The sequence below is a fragment of the Opisthorchis viverrini genome (genome assembly GCF_000715545.1).
Source record: "Opisthorchis viverrini unplaced genomic scaffold opera_v5_70, whole genome shotgun sequence".
NCBI lineage: Eukaryota > Metazoa > Platyhelminthes > Trematoda > Opisthorchiida > Opisthorchiidae > Opisthorchis > Opisthorchis viverrini.
In genome coordinates, this window is record NW_008751726.1 from 1,653,982 (window position 1) to 1,675,569 (window position 21,588).

A 21,588-nucleotide genomic window follows, 5' to 3' on the forward strand; every position below is an offset into this window, starting at 1 on the left:
CTTATTGAAAATAAAGCAACATACGTCACAAACACCACTAACAGACTGCCAGTTCGCTTCGGAATACTGTTCTTCACTCTCATGGTCCTAGTTGATCCCAGGAGTTCAGCTAAGCACCGTTCGTTGGGACAAATCAAGAGAAATACCGCTCGATGTTAACGATCCTGAGACATAGGACGAAGCAACTCAGAGTGACTCCATATGTATCGTACTGAGCTTCTAAATCAAATAGATCCTCATCCTCATTTTCAATATCGTCTGCACGCGCTCTTTCTGAAAGAATCAGTCTTTTATCCGAGTTTTTTTTCACAAATTATTTGACACAAACCTCTACATACTGGACAACTTTCTGTAACCTGTCTTCCAGTGCAGTTAGCCATGTGAGCAGAAAGTGCGTCGAAGTTCATCCAGACTGAATGGAGAGATCGTGGACGATGTATGAAACCCTTTATGTTGCAGTATCAAAGACTTGTGTATCTTCCTAAGAAAGAATCTTTCCAACCAAAATTCAGCTCCGTGATCATTTACATCACCCGACATCTAGTGGATGCTTTTCCAATGCACGAAACCCTTGAACGAGATCCATCAGTCCGAAATGTCTCTAATTAATCACTTGAAGCAGACTCCAACACTTTACAACCGGTAACTTCATCTAGACATCTATATATGAATAGACCATACACAAAAGCTCACCCTTACTAAGGTGAGTGATGACCCTTCATTTATGAATGGACATGCGCATAAGAATGTATGCTAGTACATTAAGAGGGGGTTCTTTCATGTCAGACGATTCCAAAATTTATTTGAACAAGTAGTCGGAAAAGACACTCTGAGACCTTGAAAGAAGGTAACGCCCCTGGTAGCCGAAGTTTACTCAGAGTGCTCAAGGCCTGTAGACGCAGGTCAGCAGCAGAGCTATTACAACCTTGTTCAGTTCGTATCATGAATTGGTGAGCTATTGAGTGAGAACTTCCTACTAAATTATTTGGGGGTCATGTTTTGTTCAACGTTAACTATGATCCCAACCAAAAAGCATGGTTAGACAAAAGACGCATAGGGACTTGGTTTGGAGTAAACACTTGTCAAATATATTAGGCCTGCTTTAGTAAGTCCCGATGACCACAACGCATGCTTTCCAGGGGGATGAGGTTGAAGTAGATATGCGGTGAAGCGGATCAAGTATTGGATAACGGTTCAAGCAATACGAACCATTGGCCATATCTATGTTCTAGCCCGTGGTTGATTGCCTGTGCGCAGTCATTGGTAGCTAATGGGCACTAGATGATGCAAAGTGCCTAGACGACACAAAAATTAGCAAAATACACTCATTTGCAAACGAATTTGATTTTGCGAGAGACTCATCTGGAACCCAGCTGAATCGCCTATTTGTGATGTTTCCAGGCAGTTGAGTGCGCTGCACCAGGCCGCCTCATATTCCACTTGCTACGATATTCCAAAAAAATTAGCGATACATATGTAGACGTAATGCATTATGTGTTGAATCTAACTTGGCCTTATGATAATTCCCCCATTCATTTGATTACTCGGCCTATGTATGTACTTTTGATCTCCAATTGTTTTGCTTATTTGTGCACGCCACTCACCTTGCCGCAGAGGCCTGTGTCTGTGTGTGAATGTGCGCTGCTGACCCACTTACCTATGTGCGTTCATTTCCCGTTTGCTAAGCCTGTCTTGACTTGTTTTCTCATGAGTTTCGTGTTATCGCACGTCCAATGAGAATCACGAGACCGTCGTCGGAAGAAACAGCCTCAACGCACGCTACGGAGCCATCATTCCGCTCGCTGTTGTTAGGTGTGCGGACGTTGACACTGCACTGTGCCGGTCAGTGACAGACTTGTGAACTTGTTGACGCTACGAACGTGAACAACCGAGGTTTTTTGTACACATTTGCTTATCCTTGTGTAAATAGTACCGTAGAATTACGAACCCAATTCTTCCATTTGATATTCGGGATTGTCGAACCTACGTGTCACTCAAAGTTCCGTATCGAGAACCTCAACGTTACGTCTCTACAAAAGTTGTTTACAACCATTCTGGTTTATCGATCCTAAACCCGGACCGCCCTTAGTATCTTACTGAATGACCTCCATTTACGCACAAGATGCCAAATCACCAGCTTTTACCTAAGGGCCGATCATTAGACGGGAATTAATGAAAATCAGATTCACTAACTCATAAACGGAACGGGTAACCTTCTACACAAACATCAAGCGATTGAAGAGCCTGTCACCACGACAGGCCAATGATGAACAAACACCTGTTAATATTCTCGAATTCCAGCAAATGAACTCACTCAGAATACATTTCTTTCCTTCTCTCCGTTCACAGACACATGAGACATTACATGCATTTTCACGGATAGATTCAAGGAATCGGAACAGGAAATTACTTTAGAAAAGGGCCAAGGATCCAACTATCACTCTGGCAAAGACTAATACGGGTTGACAGTTAAACTACAAAAGGCTAAGGCTGTTATTGGACTGGGACTTCCTAAGGTCGAAGTCAGTGACTTGTATTTGCTTGCCATTGTGGGCTCTCTGTGTACACTGTGACACTTATGCGCGGCACTTGGCGTTGAATGTACATTTTGCCATTTAATCTCACACCAGACCCAGTATGACGGACACTTTGTGCCTGATGTGCGAGTCTTGACTGTGCTAGCGCCTACCGCGCCTTGAAGAGCATTCACCATTGTTTGTCCTTTCTTCGGTTGTTGGTCTTTAGACGCGTGTTTCCATATCAAAATCTTTACATACTTTGGGATTCATCTCATCAGACTGGAACTGTTCTTGGCATGATTTAGAATGAGACGTTTCTCTCTTTTATCTCATATTCTCCTGTTACTCTTTCGCATTCATCGCTTGCATTCACTTTTTATGTGTGTGTGTATAGAGTGTGTGTTTAGAGTGTATTTTTAATTCTGAATACGTTAGTTGTCATAGTTGGTTATCTTCAGGAACAAAACAATCGGAAGCACAAAAGACAAACGAAGCAGGCCCCACTGGCATCTATCAGTGTGTTAAACGTGTGACAGTCACATGACTGGTTGAAACCGAGGTCAACTGGTCGTGATGTTCATAAAGCTAGGCATCGTTCTGACTGACAGGCGGATTGCGTGATTTGCAGAGCGTGATTTCTAGAGCACCGTTGTGCACTCGCTGACAGGTGCGTTTATCTGGCTGAACTAGGTTCTCATCAAGGTGTCCATAACAGTGGTTGTTTATTTTTCCAGTCTTTGATATTATGAAGAAATTCGGAAAACATACATGTCTATCGAGCTATAAAAGGCGCACACACAAGCAACCGATACTTTTTTATGGCACCCCACGAAGTATTTTATGTGGTGAACGACACCTCGTGAGGGCTAAGGTCCCAATCGAACTGAAACACCGCACAAACTGAGTCTACAAAATTCCCTGTGTAGAATGTCCAGCAAAATACATAGGCCAGACAGCTAGGCAACTCCATGTACGGATCGCGGAGCACAAACGACATGTGCATTTTCATTCAGGAAACCGAACAGAATTGACAAAAACTAGAACGCGACTCAGCCATTGCACTCCACGCGCTTGAGTCAAACCATCAAATCAGTTTCGATGGTGCATGTATACTACAGTCAGGATTCAAGTCACATGTGGAACGGACATGAGCTGAGGCCAAAGAGAACTGCATCAACCGGAGTGATGGCGCCAGCATCTCGTCCATCTGGCTTGGACTTACTACACAACTTAGCAGGCATAGTGACCAGAGGTCAAGCAAGGATTTCAAAAAAAGGACGCATCACATTCTGTACAACAACAAACGGAAGCACATCCCAATCGGAGAGCACACCGAATCACACGGACACACCCACGCACGCTGACTGTCAACCGATCACAGGGATGCACCAATCAGAAGACACGGTAGTGTGAAAATCCTTGAGAAAGGTCGCCCACGGCAACCGAAACGTCGGATTACCTACCCCACTACGCTATATTTTGAATTTATAAATAGTAAAAAATTTCCTTATCGTACACCACATAGCGCTGAATATTTTTGACACTCTTCGAGCTGATTTCGGCCCGGAACTCCTTCGTAAATCTTTGAAATAAGACGTAAAATATCGATGGTTAGTTGAACGTGATACCTCAGGAGAACCAGAGAGTCTGATCGAACTTCTTTTTAAGCTTTCAAATGTATATCTGAGTTGTGATTTTGTTCACGCCAGTGTCTGACCTACGGTTTGCTGTAGTTTCATATAGATCAGTTTTGCGATGCTCGTGGACCTCTATTCAACAATCAGTCTTGTCGAGCATACTGCGACGTTTTATTTGGTTGACTGTAGCAAGATATGCAGCCTTCTTTGGAGACCCAAGTACTGATGATCCATAAAGCCTGGACTAAATATAATTAGCAGACCTGGAAGAAGTTTTATTGGTAGTTAGGTTGGTTCATTAATTGGAATAAAGATATGCGGTTTGAGAGCCTTCTGCTGGATAGTGGAATTTAGTCCCTTTTGAAGTAGTTCATTTAAGCTCTTTGTGGACCGGTTAACAAGCACATTATTCAGTGCAACCCACGGTTCGTTGACGTCTAGAGACCATACGTTAAACGATATCCAAAGTTTTCGAAAAGGTTTGGTGACAATCGGTATTTTGTGTGTTGGTTGAACAAGTGTTGGGTCGGTGGGGAAACCTACATGTGTTTGGGTCCAGCCTAGGGTCTAGTTCTTCTGGTTCGGTTCGGTTCATTGTCCCTCTTGAACTTCGCTTGAACCTTCTGTTAGTCTGTGTGGGTGAGGTAGTGCTAAGAAAGTTGTGTAAGAGGGATGCTGTGACCTTTGGTTGGTTGGGGTTTCCACCCATACCCCCCAGGTTTTTCTAATGATCCTACGTGGATTGACAACCACACTGTCACGTGTCAACTCGGCTTATCTAAGACCGCTCTCCATACGCTCGCTAGCTCCACACCCTCGATTCTATTCACGCTATAAGGCTTAGTGATTTCCACCGCCTCGGCTATCAGCCGCTGTGGTGTGAATCGCAGTCCCCGTCTTAAAACTTCCACATTTTCCAGATCTATTCTATGTCCCGTGTCTAAGGCATGTATCGCCATCGCTGAGTCTTTGACTAGCGTTTGGTATTCTTCTGCATTCCTTGGTGGTTTGTTAATCCTTCTTTTATGCTCACCAATTCTGGTGTGCAATTCCCTGGCAGTTTGTCCTATATAAACCTTAGCGCAATCGTTGCAGTTAATTTTGTACACACAGTCCCTAGTCCTTTCAGCCGGCAGGGGATCTTTCAATTGCACCAAAACTGAGCGTAGCGTTTTTCCCTTCTGAAAAGCTACTCGAATGTTGGCTAAGTTCAACAATCTTCGAATAACCTCCGATGTTCCTGCTTTATATGGAATGACTGCTGTGCCAATCCATTCTTTACTGGGTCTAGATACTGGAACCAATATCTTCCTTAGTTGTCGCCTAATCAAACTCACTGGGTATCCTATTTCTTGAAGTTTGTTGGCAATCTCGATTTGAGCTGCCGTCCGGTCGATCTCTTCTGTGCACAGCGCTCTAACTCGACGAAACATCGATGAGACAATGCTGGCGTACACGGACTTTGGGTGTGCTGATGAATAGCTTAAGACGGTTCCCGTGTCTGTTGGTTTCTGGTAGACAGTCGTTTTCAATTTCCCACCAACCTTATGTGTTATACAGTCCAGAAAGGGTAATGTGCCCGATGTGGACTCTATCTCCATGCTAAACTTAATGTGTGGGTTTAAACTATTGAGATAGTCGTGGAAGCTGTTTACGTTGTCTCGTTTGATTACAACAAACGTGTCGTCAACATAACGCCAAAAAACTTTGGGTGGACAATGATATCCGGCCAAAGCTATTTGTTCGAAGTCCTCCATGTAAATATTGGCTAAAACTGGGGATATTGGAGATCCCATTGCAAGGCCTTGTTCTTGTGAGTAAACAGTTGTGTCAAAAACAAACTTATCAAGATTCAAACACACTCTTATGCCCTCAACTATTTCATCCACCGAGAGCTGTGTCCGTTCCCCGAGTGTCGTGTCTGCCAGTAACAACCTCTTAGTTACCTCCAGAGCATCTGCCCTAGGGATGTTTGTGTACATTGATATTACGTCAAAACTCACGAGGACTTCGTCCATCTCCAAAGGAAGCCCTGCGACCTTGTTGGCAAAGTCATACGAATTCCTAATGAAGGTGCTTGATTTCCCCGTGAGCGGTTTTAGTATACTAGCTAAGAATCTGGCCAGTTCATGCGGCGGCGCGCCTATACCATCCACTATTGGCCTTATCGGTACATCTGCCTTGTGGATTTTTGGCAGTCCGTAGAGTCGCGGTTGAATCGCACTTTTTGGATACAACCGATACCACTTACATTGCCCCAAATGGTTTATTACGCATCTTAAATATCTCCCAACTTCAACCTTACTCTTATTCATTATTGAAGTAATACTGCTACCGGTAGTTTGTCGGTAGGGTCCATCGGCGAGGTGTTGCCTGACCTTTTGAAGATAGTCGCTCTTATTCATCACTACTGTGGCTTTACCCTTATCGGCCTTGGTAATGACAATACTATCTACCTGTCTCAGTGTGTTCAACGCTCTCCGCTCTGATGGTGCAATATTTGGAGCTCCCGGCTGTTGGGATTTCAGGACTGTGACCGGTTGTATCCGTAGCTTCTCAGCTTCCGCTGAAGGAAGCTTTTGAAACACTGACTCTACACTAGGAATTATCTCCTCCGCTGTTATTACTTTTTTGCTCACAGCGAAGTTTAGCCCCTTTTCTAACAGACAGCGTTCGTCTTCACTCAGTGGTCTATCTGACAAATTAACTACACTACAGTAATTGGTGGATGGTTTCTTTGTTTCTATGACTTTTTTGGGGCCCTGAGTCATGGAAAGCAGTTGTTCGAACTTAGGGATCTGCCTATCCTTGCATTGCCGGCCCTGTGCAAGCTTCACTTCTGTGGCTTTGGTGTTGAGCATCTGGAAGTCGGTGGTTGAGATTGCGGTCTGAAGAGTTTGGCTGAGTTGACTGGCGTGGCGGCGTACATCGGTTAAACGCTGGGTGGTTAGGTAGATTCTCTGCTTGAGGAATGACTTGGCCGCTGACAAAGCAATTTTAGCAGAAGCAGCTGACGTATCCGGTGGTTTCACAATCAGGGAGTTGGGAATGATGTTGTGCTTTAAGCAACTAAGGTTGAATACGCGATGGTTCTCCCATTTTGCCTCCAGTCCAGTCAATCGAACGTACTCGCCTGACATTTTTCCAACATCCAAAGTTGTCTTATCATGTTATTCCTCAAGCATCTCTTTTCTGCACTAACGTTCCCCAATAATCCCAAGCAAGAACATGACTACACAAAACTTTTGGACTCCTCTCACCGAGTTGAGCTAATTCCGTCGGATCAAGTCCATGCAGAATGGCACTTGAGTCAGCCCACAGGGAACAAGAACGACTTTCAGATCGAAACGCCCCACTGAAATGTCGGAAGAGTTGGCGAGATGCTGAAAATGATGAGTTTTCCTATCGACATTCGACAAATAAGAATCCAAAATTATGTTGTTCCCGGTTCCACGATACTTGCTGACGATGATGATGTGCTTCTGTTTTTTTTTGTGGTAAAAATTTGCTGTCTTTTCGGATGGAATCCGAAGCTTAGGCTCACCAAACTAGTTTATGCCGACAAGCATTTGCACCATAAGGAAGTCAAAACTTTCAGTGTTTTCTCTTGTATTTGTTGTGATGACTGTCTCTTCAAGTATTTCATCACCTCGTCACATTCACCTGTCCTGCCCTGAAACCACTGGCTTTATTTAGCTCATTTGTAATAATCCATCCATAGTTGCTTTAGCACTCGGCTCTAAATGTCCCACCTTACGACTCTGTCCCTACACATTATGTACACTAATAGTGCAGTACCGATCCGAAACCAGGTGAATTAGCTGACAACCAAATTTCACAGTACAAAGGGAAAGCACGCAGGTCACGTGACATAGCAGCCGATCCAGTTTCCAACCCGTTTATGTTGTGATCACACACAGAACGGGTGTGCGACGTTGCGAAAATTTGTTCTGATGTCAAAAGCCCGTGGTTTCAATGACGAAGATGCTGAAGAGTCGGGCTCCTAAAAGCCATGAGACAGAATGTGTTCACTAGATAGAGTGAATATGGTTTTCCCGAAGACATTGCCCACCTCACAATATTTAACCAGCTGGATACTCAAAATGCTTGAAATGGCCCTTCCCAGGCAAATAAGACACCTAAAGCGAAAACGCCAGTCACATTGCCATACGGAAACAGTAGAAGCTTTTCGTTACATCGTCTTTATATATACCACATATATATATGCTAAGAATGAGTAGGTGAAAAAGTGCAGAAGAAATTTACAAGATTTGAGAAACCTTACATTGGACCTAAAATCAACAGGTAACTGGAAACTAGTAATTTAATTCTATGCACACACAGAAGTAGGTATATAAGGTAGTAAGTAAGGTAGATAAGGAAGTATGTAAGGTTAAAGCGTTTGAAAATCCACAGCAGGTCGCGGATAACGCAGCTCACTCGGTAATATGTCCTTTCCCACCAAATATTGTTTTATACTTCAAGACCAACGGAAAAAATATATTCAACCCTAAAAAACATGCCTGAAGACAGTAAACACGAAAAGTGACCAGTTTTGGCCGCCTTTTTGAAGTGGGTTTGCACAGCTTGAAGCCGACTCCCAATAGACTTCTTTGTCGTTCACGCCAGACGGTCATTTAATCACACAATAGTCCTCACAGATTAAGCGGAATTAGTTATTATCTTATCCACTTTTTATGCATATGTCGGATTTTTGTATGCCCATCCAAACTATTTACTAAAGTTGTCAGTCGTCCTCAGACACTATGTATTCCGAAGTTTCTTTCCATTAGCAGGCAGTAAGGTTAGGCGGAATTCTATATCTTTGAAAAATTTTGCTTTCCCGCAGATACCACCACAAAAAAACAGGCTGTGATTGGTGTATGTTTGGAGAAATAAACAAATTTTATCAGCTTTAAAAAACAGCTCGGAGTGAGCAACACAGTGGTGTAGTGGGAAGACTCCCCTTCAAATCAATGATCACTAATAGGTCGGCCTAATGATGTTGGCCGAAGAGTATTTGCATCCTGATATGTGTTTCGGAGCTCTGACCATCCAACCGTTTTCTTTTTAGTTCAGTCATGAAAAGGTATCTGGTAACTTCCCTAAATGGGTGTTTTGTTGGACTTCAGAAAAAGATGCCCGTGTTTGGAACCTACTTGTGAAAACAACTGAACATGGGATCATTCGGACTGCCAAAAGTGCAACACACCTGATACTTTCCTCGTTTTTAACGCACGTGAAGTTCAAAGGCTTCTGAAGATAGGCACATTCCTCGTCCAGTTTACCAGTGCAGCCAGTCTCAGACAGGGTACCCCTCCTCGAGGAAGGAGGTACTTCAACAGTGAAATACACCGATAAAAAACTCATCGCCTGCTGGAAGAAAGCATCTCGTTGAGGAGTTGGGAGCTGATTGACCCAACCAAGGAGATACAGAACGACTTTTGAGCACAGCCTGTAGCTTGGTCTGTTCAGGTTCAAGTTGGACTGCGGGCATGAGAGCATGGAACTGATCTTCTCTTCAAGTGAAGGTACAGTGATTAAACAATGATCAATCTGGAAGGCTAAGATGAGTAACCTCCAAACTGGTATAACCAGTTCGGCACTGATAGCAAGCAAGGGTGGAGAATCACTTGGAGATAAAACTTCGACACGCAGTGCACAGTGCGCGTCTTCAAGTGGCCATTTTGGCCATGCCATGATCCACAAAATGCAGATTTTATCTTGTTTTGGTGCTTCTTGGTTCATCTTTTCCATGGAAACATGAAGTTTGGAGGTAAATATTACGAACCTCCGTTGACTGATATATCTAGACTGGGCGACAACTGTAGTCAACTGGTGCGAAATTTACTACACTGCTTATCCTTTGGGATAGCTTCTACTCGGTTTGGTCTACATATGGAGATTCTAGTGCACCATAGTTTTACTTTTGGCTGTCTAATCTCCGGCCCCTATGCGGATCGCTGTTGGTAGCGTTTCAGCACCCAGACTGGCGGCGTCCAAACTTCTTGTTTTATTAGACTTTGGCAACTCCAAAATAGTACGTGCTTGGTACTCTGCCTTAAAACGTGCCACCATGTATACCTGTATCACCTTGCACATGCACCGAAACTGATAATCATTGTGCGTCTATAGTCCCTCAAAAGGATTACCGGAATGTGTTCATTCACACGTCTATATGTTTGTTCCGTTGCTCGGCCGAGAAGACAGTGGTACGCGCAATTTAAGTTGGTTTTGTTGGCTGAATAAAGCAGAGGTGTGTCAAGTGAGCCTGCATTGTCAGACAGAGACTTTAAACAACTTTCATAAACGTCACATGGAGAGCAAGAAAGTTTCTAACGGCATACGGGTCAATGATTAGTTGGTGACCCCGCATTTTTTCACAACACTGTTCTCCCAGCGGTTGAGCACCCCGAACAACTTGAACAGTAATAAATGAAACAAGTCATAAGATCACCAGATAATGTCTATTGATAAAAAAATAATACAGTTCACTAAATATTAAAAAAAACATAAACGTTACTTTTTGATGAAGCTTGCCAGAAGTAATCGTCCAATCACAGTAGCGCTTGAAAACGTGAACATAGTAGTAGAAAAACAATGACATTCCCGAAAACTATGGAATGCTTGGCAGGCTATAATGTATGCATAGTCGAACACAGCCGGTGAGTCGGTGAGAAGGTGAGAACTCTGAGGTGCATGGGTACAGTAGTCCTTCAGATGTGCTCAAACAGTTGTTTTTTTAATGAACTGCGGACAAAATTTCTGTAAAAAAAATAAAGGGGACGTCATCGTTTCCGATTACAGAACAATGAAAGAGTATGTGCGATTTTATATCAAATACCGATTTCTAATTTAAACGCTGCTGCTTATATGGGATAGACCACAAAAAGTTACCGTGCAATATTCCGTATATATATATTGACTTAAGCCCTCAATTTGAAGCCCATTGTCAACCAAGATTGTTGTGATAACCGAGCAGACGAATCAGATGATGAACAGATGAGCAGTGGATCCAACTACGGACCGAAACCACGTAACCGTGTTAAATTGTTGTTATACCTTTTGCGGCATGAAACAGTTGGAGCAGAATTCACACTTTGCCCTCAAATCGATGGAGTCGCCATGAGTTCTCCTCTTGGCTCATGGAGCTTGGTCGATTGAATGGGGAGATTAGACGTACGCACTTTTACCGAAGGTACGTAGATGATATTTTTGTGGTACTATCAAATGGTTCCGAAATGGATGCTCTCCTGACCAACTTCAGTCAAGCACATCCTTCTATTCAGTTCACTTTTGAAACTGAAAGTAACAACGCTTTCCACTTCCTGGACGTTAAGTTAGTCAGACTTTCCACGGGACGTGTTCAAAGGTCTGTCTACAGGAAGCCCACGTGGATGGGACAGTACACTGAAGCGAAAACGAACCCTGATCCAAACTTTAACGAACCGAACAAAACGTATTTGCTCGGCTGATACACAGGATTCTGAACTGCAACACATTGCTGACGTGCTGTGAGCCAATGGTTACCCGGAGAGATCTATAACTAAGGATTTATCCGATCGCCCTATCCAAAGAAGCCATTATATACTTGAGTTCACCGTATAAAGGAGATCTGTTGGCGGACAGTCAATCGCCGCTTGTTTCAATCCCTAAAGCGCACGTTTCCACTTTCCTAACTCCAAGTCTTGCCAATCCGTTCTGATTTGCGGAAAACTAATTTCATTCCACTGAAATGACTTTCTCTCGGGCAGTACGAAAGTCAACAAAGACAAACCAGCCTAGTCGAGCTTCGTGGATTTCAAAACTGATATTCATGCACAGCACAATAAAATTCTGATGCTGCTTACAAAATTGGTACAGGTATTTGTGAAAAAATCGAAAGAATTTAATGCTCCTTTTTTTCAGAAAATCCATCCTTGACCAGCCATTCGGTATCACACTCTTCCACGTCATGGCCAGCTTTAACAGTATTGCAGGCCGTTCTTGTTGCTACAGCTGAATGCTACAGTTCTTCTACGCTGAATCATAAACGCAAGGTTGTACAACGAACCACGGTGTAAACAATATTTTGTTCATGCTGGTAAAGGATCAACAACTTGCACCGCCATTTCTGGTATGCAGCATGGACTGAAATAGGTTCGCACGAGTAAATACTTGCTGGGAGTCTTGGGCAATTATATATATATATATGTGTACATCAATGTCCCGATTGATCTTGCATTACAAACGAGAGAAAATGTAATTGAATACGGTCTGTTTCATTGTATTCCAGCTGGATTAAGGTCGCTACTCTCGCGAAAACAACCGACTGTGGAAGATTTGAGTCTGAAAATGTGGGTTTTCTGCTCTGAATGCTCCAGCAATACTTCGTGAATAAATAAGTCCTAAATAAAAGGTGAAATCTGTTTAAGAGTCAACCAATCAGAACGCCCAAGTAGGTAGAAAATGTCGCTGCACCCGACACCGCGTAGTCCCACTTTCCAATCTAATATGTTCTTAAGTACACAGAATACTGACGTGCAGACAGATGTCAAAAGAGGGCCGGAAGGGAAGGCAACTATCTGATCTACTGCATGCACCGACCCACACTTAGACTCCAAATTGATACACCACAGCTCTCGCGAAGAACCAATAGTCATCGTCTCTCAGCGTCATTCGTGAGTTATTTGTGAGGCTTTTTAATCAGTCATTCTGCTCTGGTGTAGCCATCCCTGTCGGTCCACCGTAGCGGGCAACTGTTACCACGGCTCATCAGTAGCGCATGCTCATGGCCGCCTCTGGATTCGAACCCAGGACATTCCACTTGTTACATGAGGTGACATCAGACGAGTCGGAACAGGCGAACTTTTTCGCGCTCGGCGATGTGTTTAGTTTGCCCAGAGGCTCGAAGGATGACTCAATAAATGTACTGGTTTTGTCGATCGATTTCAACACCTGTTCGGATTTTCCAGTTTGTAAGTACTACGATCGAAGCAAGGTGCATACTTTTCTCAGCTAGCTTTGCGTGGTTATGGAATTTGGAAAATATACCTTCATATCACTGGTTTAAAAACTATTACTCCCATCCTGCCATAACTGTTACACACCGAAATAGAGGGAGAAGTGGATTCGGGATTGGCTGTCATCTTAGCCCATCAGTAGTATATATCCTTGGACAGACCGGGATTTGTACGTCTGGCGTTTGACTGCACCGACTAGAGTTGTTGCACCAATGCAGCAGGAGGACTGCTCAAATGAGATGACGTGCATGGGACATGCAATTCTCGCGGTTTTCATTCCGCCGGACTTCATTGTTGCCCAGAGACGCCGATAGTAAGATTCTTAATCAAAAAGGCAATAGGGATTTATACTGTTGTAAATGTGAACCCCAATCCACGTTACGTAAACTAGAGCGGGGCTCAGTTAGGTACATTGTTGCTTGCGGACTTACTCTTCAGATAACTGAGTTACTCTGGTCTCTGGTCCGGATTGAGGTATGAACGCGAACTTCAAAATAAAACCCGAAATACCGTGTAAACGGGTTGTAAAATGTAAGAACCTAGAATTCACAACCAATGAACAACGGTGACCAAATGTAAGGATTTAAACCTAAATTGTCTCTTGCTGTAAGAAGGCCTGCTCGAAGTACTTAAGCAGAAAACTTACAGTCAAAAACAGAACAATTGGTAAACGCGTCAAGGACGTACCTGATGAGGTCAGGAATTTCGGGAGCTGTATGTATAAAATTGTGACGGTATCCTCTTTCAGCCGCAAATGGTACGAATGTCACGTCAGTGGTAGATTCCAAGCTCTTTGCCAACTGATTGGTGGAAGACAAGAGAGAAATAATTAGTCAAAATGAGCAGCCAAGGACAATATACACAAAAGGTGGTGTGGAAGCATTCAAGATACTGGGTGTCTCATTGTGCAAGATAAGTAGTGAAGCCCTATCTCTGTTGTAGCCATCGAAATGAAACCCTCAGGCAACATTAAATGTCTGTCAGTTTTTGTGACGCTTCGGGTTCGACAGAGAAAACGTCAGCAGTTCCATCCAAGTTCGTACTTTGTCCTCAAAGAAAGTACGTTTCTAAGGCAGAATTGTCTTAGAAAATAGCTCGGTTATATATTGAGTTCATTGCCATTGTCTTACAACCACCACCATCACTCGAAAGAGCTCATGACATATCTCATCTTCCCAAAAGAAAAGCGGATTGGAAAACACCATTTTGAGTGCATACTGGTTTGCATACCAATTTGGTTCCCGCGACAGACTTAACTGAAACCCAGCTAAACCTCTCGTTTACGATAACCATTAACTGAAAACGATGCACAAAAGCAGCCTCATATTTTATTTAGTACGATAGTTAAGATGCGAAAATAAAATGCGATATCTCAAATATCGTAACAACTGAAACAAGAGGCAGTTTGGTGCAACACGTTGAGCTGCATAAAAACGTCATACACGAGGGATTCAGCTGGATTCTAGGTGAGTCTGTCATCAAAAGCAAATTGGTATTCAAATGAGCATTTCGCTAATTTCCTGTAATTTGGGTTTAAGTAGAACGTGAGGTTAACGGAAACTTGAGTACTGGAACTAACTGATGAGCCCCAGGAATGGCAAAATTGATCGTGGTCTATCGAAGTGTTTTCAGAAACCTTACGAGTAGTGTAGTATGTCTATATAAGGGGTTACGTGACTAAGGTACCGACATCTCTGTCATCATCGGTAAACCTTCCAAGCATTTTTTCTACGGTTGGCTGAGCACTTCTGTGACCTTACTCGCGACTACTTGATGAAGGCGAAACCGGTTGCGGGTTGTCGAAGAGCTTCCGGCAACCTTATGAGTGGTCTCCTTCATGCAAATCCACATACCCAAAAGAATCCAGGAAAAACAACTAAAGCTTGAGGAATTAGATAGAACAACCAGGTGTTCATTTGTGCTACCACTAGATGAAGACTGTCTTCGATACTCGCCCCGTGGTCAACACAGAGTCCACATGTGACCTAGAAAAGCTCACTATTCAAGGCGTATAAAAGCGACGCCAACCGCTTATGCATGAGTGTGATTTACAAATGAGCATTTTCCATCTGCTTCGTTTGCCACTGATAAGCCCACCCTTTCTGGGACATTCTGGCACTTTATCCACCCGCCTCATTATTCCACTTCCGGAGATGGAGTCCTTCGTCTGCTCCGGCCCAATAACTCCGATCTTCAATGTTTCCCTTCTAATTACAGTCAACGTTAGTCGAGAGCTCTGAGCGGTTTTGCAACGGTGTGATAACCGCAATGCCACTGTCAGCCGACATTCAATGGATGATGGAACATGTTTGTCTGTTGGGCCCAAATTTTTTTTACCAATCAGAGCTCGCCTGTAGGCTAGAGCAGCAAGCGGCCAGATCTTCTGATCTGTCATGTGCGACTTAAAATGAGTACAAAGCGTTGCGGGAATGCCTATGGCGAACGTTTTTAAACGTGAGTTTCTGTAAGATCACCCTTGGGAGCTACACGCCTGAGGCTGTGAATAAGAGTAATCGGCTTTCTGAATAAATTCAGCCTGTCTTTCCAGTCTAATCCCATGAGATAAAGTCATATGATGGAATCATGACATCAGGTGGCAGGTGACTCGCGCCATCGACCGATTGACCAGCCTCGCCAGTCAATTTCAGCTTAACTCCAGAGGTATTGAGGATCTAGTATTCAGCCGACTTCACCCGAGGTTTGCCAATTCGTTTCTACGAGCAGTGTGGTGTCGGGGAGAACTGGAGCTTTGGTGATACACCGTCACAAGCTTCCTTCAGTAAGAGAAATCAACTTTGCAGTGTGACGTCGGGGCGAACTGGAGCTTTGGTGATACACTGTCACGAGCTTCCTTCAGTAAGAGAAATCAACTTTGTATATCACTGTCAACGACAGTGTTCTGACCGTTTTGTGAAAGGTGAAGTTGTGGGACAGCTTGAGGAGAACGTAGTATGAGTACCGTTCACGCTCCGGTATGCCGAGTTTCTACAGCATTAAATTGATATTCCGTCCGTTAACGAACATTGATAAGTCAGTTTTCCACAAAAGCGTCATACAGTACCCATAAGGCTGCTGAAAACCGTTCGAAAACCTTATGACAATGTATTTAAGTACTGGCATATCGTACCAGCTGAAACATGAAGCGGCCCAGTACTGGCATATCGTACCAGCTGAATCATGCAGCGGCCTGGTGCGGCACATTCTGTTGAAGAACATCATAAATGAGAGATTCAGCTGGGATTCTGTTGACTTCGGTTGCAAATGAGTGAATTTCTACAGTTTCACCATGTTGCCATACCCCTTGAACCAGGAGTCAAAAAAGAGGTTAAATGGGAATTCCATGATTGAGGTCGCAGGTGCACCAGCTAAAGAAACAAAAGGCTCACTGGTACTATCAGCTGGTGTCTGAGTCAGTGTTTCGATAAGCTTCAGTTGTGTTTCCTCAAACTGTTTCTGTTACAGTGATTTGGCAGGTATCGCGGATTCCCGTTCTCAAGATGTGATAAAGGTGATGCCTTAGCTTATTTCTCAATCTGATGCTCCAAAGCTAGCGTCCCAGGGGCAGCAAACATAGAAGACTTAAAGTACGTGTAGCGACATCTAACGTTCCTGTGTTGCACGCAAAACGCTTATCATCATATAAAACGCAATAGAATTTCAAAATCAGATGATCTCGCTCCTTCCTGTAAGTCACCGAAAAATCCTGTATTATTCAAGCCGGATGATGTAGAAACACCCGGATATTTGTGGATTACTGAACTGTGATGGTATGCGTGATGACGTTATGTGCTGTCACTGCACTCTCATCCATGTCTACTCGCATTAAAACCACCCGAAAAATTGCTGCCTTTAGTTCACAGTCCTAATGATCCAAATCGTTGATTTTCGTCAGTTGCTAGCTGCGGTACGAAACCAGGTGGTAGAAATACAGGTCTATAGGATGCAACAAGCCAAAAATCGTGTGTCGGGTGAGGGAATCGGCAAGTTGCTTCAAGAAAACCAAGATTATTCGTACTGATTACTGCGATGTCGAATTCCGTTCGACACGATGCAGAGTTTCCGTGGACACTTGGGCTAGTGAACACATACGGTCATTCAACATGGTCTGTGTGGAAGGTAGCAGATAAGGATATAAGCGACTCACGTAATCATTCTAAATAACTGCCTTATCTTATCAGGAAGCAGGTGATTCCGAATTTCTATGGTTGTAGTGCGGTCGAAAAACCCAAAAAGACCACGTAAATTGCCAGCACATTGTCTCGCAATTTGCTGGCTGCGGGTGTCATTTTCTGCCCTTTCCGCACAGTCATGGATAAATGGTTCAAAAAACTCAACATTGATTCGGATAAAGCCTCCATTTTGCACTGGGAAAGTGTGTACTTGTAAGCTAGTGAGGTAAATGAGATGGGTTTTACCGACTTATCTACCTTCTGCCAGAATTCACCAGAAACGACAGGCACTACCAAGGGACCGAACCGCTCAATTTCCATTGGGTTTTGAACGAGTCGAGAAAGGTTAATGCTATCATACCAAACACCAAAAGGAAGCAAACGTCTATTTGCGTTAAATCACGCATCCTTGAGGCCTTCATTATGGAGGAAAGGAATAAAGGAATGATACCAATGCGTCGCTGTTAAACGAGAAAAATTGGTAGGTACTGATGCACACCCTCGACATCTATAGAATGAAGAGTTTTCCTGCTATTCAACCCTATACAGATGTGACAAAGGAAAATGGTAGGAATATCCTTACACTTGTGACATCAGTACTCATACATAAAACAGGACTTCACAAACAATAGCTTGGGTACTACACTGGACACTTGTGACATCAGTACTCATACATACAACAGGACTTCACAAACAATAGCTTGGGTAGTAGGAACCAGGGATGTGGTTCAAAAACAAGTCAGTTCAGTTGTAATAGTAACACCAAACCGATCAGGAGGGCTGTAGAGAACATCGCTTAAGCGTAAACACATTCTCCAGTGGAGACCTGATGAATCAGGTGTGTCTCGCGTACGCTGGGGGAGTAGCGATAACATATTCGTCTCAAATTTCAGATATCCGGGGTTCAAATCCCGGAGAGGCCAAGGACATGCAGTGCTTCCGATCTTTGGTATGAACGCAAGTGACTGATTGCATCAGGACAAGAAGTGCTGTTCAAATAAGAGTTACGTGAATACGAATTCTACAAACCTGAACCACCTTTCAGTCAGACAGAGACACGGATTATGAGGAGTGGAGCGAATCTGGTCACATGATTCGTGACTTTGTGAGCAGTGGACCGAAATTCCCTCCTAACCGATCACCACCGATTCCAGTCCAGACCGGCTGTCCGCCTCCCCCACAGGGAGATTTACAACAGAAATACGTAAACAAGGGATACACAAAACGGTCAGCGATGAGTGTGAGAACCAACCAGTTAACCGCTTGTCATATAAGTCGCCACCTGAAGTTCGTAACGAATAGAACAATGGAATAGGAACACCAGCCTGAGATGAGACAAAGTAAGCTGCTTTGAATACACAACAGCAACCTTGTGTTCAGACTGGCCGCTGTCGAAAAAGCATCGACCTGCCCACCCTTCGACGCTAATTCATTTAGACACATATACACATCAGTGGCTGCAAACAGCACCAACGCCTCCCACGAACCAACCACTGCGTACTGTAACAAATATGTATAGGTATCCAGTGGTTCAAAATCTAGCTATTTATGTTTTGGTTGCCAGTTAATCATGTAAAAATCGTTCAACTGTAGCACCATTTCTGTTGCTAACTACCATGCAACCCGAAGGAAGTGAATCATTATACAAATTATATTGGTAGACGTAAATATTGTTCCTCGAAAGCAATCGAACTTATCCCAGGAGGAACAAAAACCGGGCTTATCCGATTCGCCGATTTGTGCAACATAGATAATTCGTGTGCCTGTGAATCGATCGTTATGCGTCGCTGCTTATAACTTCATCGATTACAAAACTATGTTGGGGGCAGTTTGGCTCATGTCGAGAACCAGTTTGCATCGGCTCAAATGGAATAGGTCAAATATCGATCAGCGTTTCAGAGGAACTGGAATTGCAGAACACTGAGCAAACAGTGACCAATTTGACGAAAATGTGAAGCGTAGAACCTCTAAAAGTCATACACGCGTGAGCGGATTCGAGTGAGCCAATAAATTAATACGGTGTTCCCTGCAATTTACGCTCCCAGAACAGAAACATCTTCACACAAAAAACCATTTTTTCGGATTCTGATAACTTTGCCACTACATTGACTAGCAAAACACCTACAAATCCCGAAAAGCGACACAGATAATTCTCAAATGGAACAATCCTTTCCCAGAAATCAGAAAAGGCAAACAATTTTTGGGATGACAGCTGATTTCTCTTCAGCCAAGATGTTCAAACGTTCAGTCAGCTCGATTATCTCTCTCTCTCTCAAGCCTTCCTGATCAAACATCCTGATGACTGCGCCAAAGACAAAGAACTGGTCCCATGTTGTCTTTAAGTGGCCTAATGTTGGCCACAACCAACCATAAGCTGAATGAGATCAAATCGTTAGATAGCGTTTTATTAGCTCACTGCTTTCCGAGCATAAGGATGGTGACGAGTGTTTAACAAATATCAGATTTTTCCACCTGAGGGGCACGGCTACGTTACAATCGATCTCCATACACTGACAGGACTATATCGGTCTCAGTAGCTACCCGAAGCACAATGCGTACACAATGGAACAGTGGTCAGAGTCAAACAACGGCAGAGGGTCAACAGCCACCAGATTTCTGAAACAGAATATCCTGGATACCTGGCGCTAAATGTCACTGGTATGTGCAGTGGAGCAAACCGGTACAACACACGCAGCTCGGTGAGCGCGCCAATACACCCATAACAGAAATAGCTAGGTAGTAGATCTAAATGACCTGGTCAGTACCCAGTTACACTACGGTTCTTGGTCACTCCTGTCGGTTTCAACCAGTTCAGCTTGTCCCAAACCTGTACAATTAACGAACGAGTAGGGTCTGATGCTAGGATAGGCTCCATCTCATACACATTTCTATCCCACGGAATAGAAAGCCGGATAACGCTAGCTAGCCACGAAATAACAAAAAAATCATCGGCCATAACCAGGGATCTGAAGTGGTATTCTTGATATGGCACAACCAATAAGGCAGTGCCATAACAACTGGAATTTGGCAGTTGCTTCGTCCTTAGTCGGAAGTTTGTGTGAAAGTCACCTAGAAACCGATCTACCAATCGTTGACTAGGACGTTTCACTGCTGTGTAGCCAGCAAAACACAGGAGACCTTGCTTAATTAGGGGGAGAGAGTCTAGAATGTTACCGAAAGCCTGTCTACCGAATGCACAGAAAGAGGGAAGGTGAGCAGTAAGACACAAACTTGCTATCGTAAAAGAGGATCATGCGACAATAAAAGATTTCCTAGGTCGAGCTGCAAAGTGAAAATCACTCGGAGAATGGGAAGAGCCCAACCCTCCGGATGTATTGAGTCAAAGGCCAGAGGAATTCACGAATTGGATGGAGGTTCATTCAAGATTCTTCGAGGGAAACAACTAACTTGGAGACAAAGCAGAAATTCTAACACTACCAGGTCAACCGTGCATCTCTGACAAAGTGTTACAAGTGGGCAGGCAGCTAAAAGAAGGGACGAGTACAAAGTTTGAAGTATTGTCAATAAGCTCCCGAGGCAAATCCTGGGCAACAGCTATGGGAAAACCGCTTTGGAAGGCGATAGTGACAATTCAAGTACAAAGACTCAGCATAGCAACAATGTCCCGAACAGGTCATAAAACTTACATCAGACTTATCAAACGAAAAACTCAGTCACCTGTAAACAGGTAAGTATATTTTTGAGTTAACTCTGTAACCTCGGACACTGAGTGAGTTGACAATGTTGCAGTATATAGACACCTCGAATGCGCTTCTTTGTTGTTAATCTATTCTCCAAGCTTAGCAAGTGGGTTGTAAAAGCTTCACGACCAATCGTGTTGATACGGTTAGTGCATAGTTGGATGACGACGTCAGTTTGATTGGTGACGAAATATTTGCAAGCTAACTGCCAGGCTCAGCAAACGAACCAACCATTTAATTGGCTGGGCGTCTGGCTGACTAAGTCACTTGCTGGTAACTACTGCGTTTGTCATCTCATCCTTGCTGGTGTGGCTTGGCCACGTGTTGCGTATGCCAGTCGACCGACTACCTCGAAGGACTCTTTTCGCACAACCACGTGAAGGGTGGAAGAGAGCCAGAGGCGGTCAAACAGTGACCTGGCAGCGAAGTATGAAAGCCATTAGCAGCAAACTCAGCTGCGCTGGTCACTACCGTCTTCCTGGATGGGGACCCTGAGACGGGCCACATCAATGGCTAGAGACATTGTCAGATATGGCCCAGTCGCGCCCTCAATGGCGCTC

At 43.8% G+C, this 21,588-nt stretch overlaps 1 protein-coding gene across 1 annotated transcript in view; it reads right to left on the bottom strand.

The window, feature by feature from the left end:
• Positions 1-10,691: 10,691 nt before the first annotated feature.
• The window catches only part of T265_13484 (hypothetical protein), a gene marked incomplete at both ends in the record, with an annotated part of 44,247 nt that continues 33,350 nt past the window's right edge, over positions 10,692-21,588 (bottom strand). Inside the window, 2 exons of the mRNA XM_009169065.1 lie at positions 10,692-10,921; positions 13,846-13,958. Coding sequence (XP_009167329.1) covers positions 10,873-10,921; positions 13,846-13,958 — 162 coding nt within the window. The remainder of the gene's footprint in view (positions 10,922-13,845; positions 13,959-21,588) is intronic.